The sequence below is a fragment of the Nansenia antarctica genome (genome assembly GCF_963989245.1).
Source record: "Nansenia antarctica genome assembly, chromosome: 13".
In the NCBI taxonomy this organism is placed as follows: domain Eukaryota; kingdom Metazoa; phylum Chordata; class Actinopteri; order Argentiniformes; family Microstomatidae; genus Nansenia; species Nansenia antarctica.
Window position 1 is genome coordinate 22,304,812 of NC_137683.1, and position 1,041 is coordinate 22,305,852.

At 62.0% G+C, this 1,041-nt stretch overlaps 1 protein-coding gene across 1 annotated transcript in view; it reads right to left on the bottom strand.

Annotated features, from left to right (window-relative positions):
• Positions 1–588, bottom strand: part of lrrc30a (leucine rich repeat containing 30a) — a gene marked incomplete at both ends in the record, with an annotated part of 1,309 nt that extends 721 nt beyond the window's left edge. Inside the window, one exon of the mRNA XM_080544442.1 lies at positions 43–588. Within this exon, the coding sequence (XP_080400568.1) occupies positions 43–588 (546 nt within the window). The remainder of the gene's footprint in view (positions 1–42) is intronic.
• Between the last annotated feature and the right edge of the window lie 453 nt (positions 589–1,041).

The window sequence follows — 1,041 nt, forward strand, 5'->3', positions numbered from 1 at the left end:
GTACACATTACAAATGAGAGAGATAAGTAGATAGGTAAGCACCAGGCTCTTCATGGCATAGACACATCCAGGGATGTGGAGGATCTGGTTGTGGCTGAGGTTGAGCTTCCTGAGGCTGGTCAGGCTGGACAGAGAGCTGGGCAGGGCGGTCAGCTGGTTGTTAGCCAGACTGAGGACCTCCAGGCGGGTACAGGCCCCCAGCTCCTCGGGCACCTCCGTCAGACGGTTCCGGTAGGCGAACAGCACGCGGAGGTGCGAGAGCAAGCCGATCTCGGGGGGCAAGCTGGTCAGCTGGTTCCCCCACAGGTTGAGGACCACCAGGTTGGAGAGGACGCTGAGGCTGGCCGGCAGGCTGCGGAGGCAGTTGAGGGACAGGTTGAGCTTCTCCAGCTCCGTCAGTTCCCAGAGTTCCTCGGGGGGCTCCTTCAGGCCGCGGCGGGCCAGGCTCAGCACGCTGTAGCCCCACTGTTTGACCGTGTGCCTCCGGATCCTCTCGGCCGACGTCAGGCTGTCCTCTCGCCCCGCGCTCTTCCTCGCCGCCCTCTTCCTCTCCTCCTCCTCGGCGTCTTTGGACTGTTTGGCTCCCATCCCTTTTTGGACGATCCTTCTTTATTTATTTTTTGAAGGATTCAGAAACCTCCACGACCAGGCGTGCCGCGGTTGAGATGTCTATCCTGACCCAGGACCGGCGAGGCTCAGACGGGGCGGTCTGGGAGGGACAGCCTGGCGGCGGGGCTGCTGGTCGTGGGAAGGAGAGCCTCTGCGGACATTCTCAGGAAGCGACTGACGGACGTATCAGATGTTGTGGATATTCTCCCCTGGAAGTGGCAGGAGTGGAGCGGAGCGGAGCGCTAAAGATGAATGTTGGTTTAGGGAGGCACTGAGGAGGTGCTACTGACAGTGGGGCAGGGGAGGGGAGTGGAGAGGAGAGGAGGGCCACCCCCCCTCCCAGGCCCCCTACACCCCCCCCCCCTCATCTCCAGCTGCCCCTGTCACTCCCCCCCCGTCCTGCCCAGTGATAACTAACCTTGATTGTGCAGG